General features: G+C 35.9%; 1 protein-coding gene across 1 annotated transcript; it reads left to right on the forward strand.

The window, feature by feature from the left end:
* Nucleotides 1-316: 316 nt before the first annotated feature.
* LOC139841360 (probable serine/threonine-protein kinase PBL22) lies at nucleotides 317-2166 on the forward strand. The gene is made up of 2 exons (XM_071831582.1): nucleotides 317-451; nucleotides 1696-2166. The coding sequence occupies exons 1-2, from the start codon at nucleotides 317-319 to the stop codon at nucleotides 2164-2166; spliced, it is 606 nt and encodes a 201-aa protein (XP_071687683.1).
* The last annotated feature ends 641 nt before the right edge of the window (nucleotides 2167-2807 follow it).

The following is a 2807-nucleotide window of genomic DNA, read 5'->3' on the forward strand; positions in this document are numbered from 1 at the left end:
AATTCACATCAGAGTTGACTTCATGACAAACATAACACCAGCTCGCCCGTCAACTTCTCAAAATATGCAACCTAATCTAACAACTTGTAGGGAGGAGATGGAGGGGTTAGAATAAAGTTAAGTGAATGGCACTAACAATCAATAATAGTATACAACACGTACCGGTAACTTGATATGGACGTACTAGGGGTACATCAGAGAAAGCGAAACACGTACCAACACATGCGCTAGCATTCCAGTATTAAACAACAAGAGTAGATTAGAAATCCTAACTAGCATGTAACAAGGATAACTAGTTACTCTATACTATGCCTTAATGGATAGTCCCACCCACCGAATACCAGTAACAGAAGGTACTCAGAGTTCTAGTGGAGCCTTCTCTTTATCTTTTCCACCTGAGAACGATACAATCCAAGTCAATAATCATCTTTCAATATCGATAACAAATCAGGCATAACAGGATCATCAAATCACACAATCAAACATTCTTCGCACGAATTGCTACCACTTCGTACAAAATGTCATAGACTTCGCACGAAGTGCATCTTCTTCGTTCGAACAGAAAGACATCAACACTAAACATAATTCAGTCCCCCCTCATACGAAGTCAAAGTACTTTGTATGAACAGATCACCAGCTCGTACGAAGTCATTCCTTCGTACGAGGAAGCCACTCCATCACAAACTGGTTCACCAAAAATCTCTTTGTGTGAACTGGTCCTACCTCGCACGAAGTACATCACTTCGTACGAAGAGACAACCTTCGTACGAAGAAGCCATCACTTCGTACGGAGTGACCTCCCTCGTACGAAGCAGTCACCACTTTGTACGAAGGGACTGCCTTCATACGAAGCATCCACCACTTCATATGAAGGGACTACCTTCGTACGAAGATGAAGAACAGCTGTAGAAACAACAGCAAACCAACTAGCTTTTTGGTCAAATTTCACGATTTTGGTCAGTTTTTCTCAATGCAATGGTTCTCGTTGATGCTCTAACACATAGATAGATATTCTAGCAACAAACAAGAAAATCTAACACTTAACAACAAGAATCAAGCTCAAAAATGGACTTTTTTTTGCAAAAACCCAAAAACCCACATTCAATAACATTAAAGCTAGGATTCAACAAGACAAACTTGGATTAATGCTTACAAAGTAAGTATAAATCAGTCTCTAAAGCCGTTTAGTCCAATTCCAAGCTTAAATCAATTTAGGATTTCAAAGTGGTGGAGTTTTGGTACGTTTTGATTTTTTGGAATAGAGGAAATGTCTGGAACAAGGGCTTATATAGTGAGTTATAATCTATACCCCATCTCATACGGGTATCTACCAGTTATCTGATATCTTATGTACTTATTTAGGCGATCGTATTAAATAAACAAACCTATTTTGTGATCCTTGTCACAATTTGGTCTTAACCTCATAATTAAATAACTATAAATATTTAATTAAAATAAAAGCATATAATTCACACTTAATCAAACTTATGGACAAAATAGTAACCTTACAGCTAGGCCCGGTCCGAGGGTGTTACACCTTTTTCTAACAATGTCAACCTAACTAACACACAAACCCTAACTGTTACACTGGTATAGTTTGAGTCCGAAATTTTTGTTATTATCGCCATTGAAGTATATGATAAATAACTAGTTGTTATCAATCTATGTGTTTATTTATTGTCTCTTGGTTGACAGGAAAACAATGACGACAACCTCAAGATTACATTTAAAGATCTAAAATTGGCCACAGAAAACTTCCATGTTAGCAATTGTGTTGGTGGAGGGGGATTTGGAAATGTTTATAAAGGAAAACTTCCACAAAGTGATCATATGATTGTTGCGAAGAAATTGGATACACAGGGTGGTCAAGGGGAACAACAATTTCGTAATGAGCTCCAAATTCTTTTTAAGTATAAGCATGAAAATATCATCGGGCTTGTAGGCTATTGTGATGAAGAAAATGAAAAAATCATCGTTTATCTGTATGAACCTAGAGGAAGTCTTGATAGGTATTTGAGTGATGCTCGTCTCAATTGGATAAAAAGACTTAACATATGTATTGAAGTTGCAACCGCATTGGATTTTCTTCATAGAGGAATTGGAAAACAAGCAACGGTGATACATAGGGATATCAAAACCGCTAACATTATGCTAACTAGCGATTGAAATGCAAAACTTGGTGATTTTGGGCTTTCCTTGATGAGTGCAATACACAAGGAAAATGATTACGTCATCGATCGTGCATGTGGGACACCAGGCTATGTGGATCCACTTTACTTAATATCGGGCTTCTTAACAAAAGAATCCAATATATATTCTTTTGGTGTGGTTTTATTTGAAATATTGTGTGGCTTATCAACGTATGAGACCCACAAACGTGAAGGTACCTATCTACCGAGTTTCATTAAACACAACTTTGAAAAATGAAAAATATGATGAGGTAGTGTTTGAGAAAATAAAAGCACATATCATGCCAAAAGCATTGGCTACATTTCGAATGATTGCCTACCGGTGTCTACATGAAGATAGGGAAAAGCGGCCTAAAGCCAAAGAAGTTGTAAAAGAACTTAAGAAGGCATTGAGATATCAAGTAAGTTATCATAGTTTTACTTGAGTAGAGTTTTATAATTCTTATATATATATATATATATATATATATATATATATATATATATATATATATATATATATATATATATATATATATATATATATATATATATGGGCAGGATCAATGGGGAAGTAACCAATCGGGCGGAAGCGGGGGGAAGTAAATTTTTTTTTTCTTCGTTTTTTTGGAAATTTTT

This window comes from Rutidosis leptorrhynchoides, chromosome 4 (genome assembly GCF_046630445.1).
Source record: "Rutidosis leptorrhynchoides isolate AG116_Rl617_1_P2 chromosome 4, CSIRO_AGI_Rlap_v1, whole genome shotgun sequence".
Taxonomy (NCBI): domain Eukaryota; kingdom Viridiplantae; phylum Streptophyta; class Magnoliopsida; order Asterales; family Asteraceae; genus Rutidosis; species Rutidosis leptorrhynchoides.

Excerpts from the sequence above, each read along its gene's own strand:
- LOC139841360 (XM_071831582.1), top strand. The coding sequence starts at position 317 with ATGGATAGTCCCACCCACCGAATACCAGTAACAGAAGGTACTCAGAGT. Across the intron at positions 452-1,695 it reads CAATATCGATAACAAATCAG|GAAAACAATGACGACAACCT; the intron begins GCATAACAGGAT and ends CTTGGTTGACAG.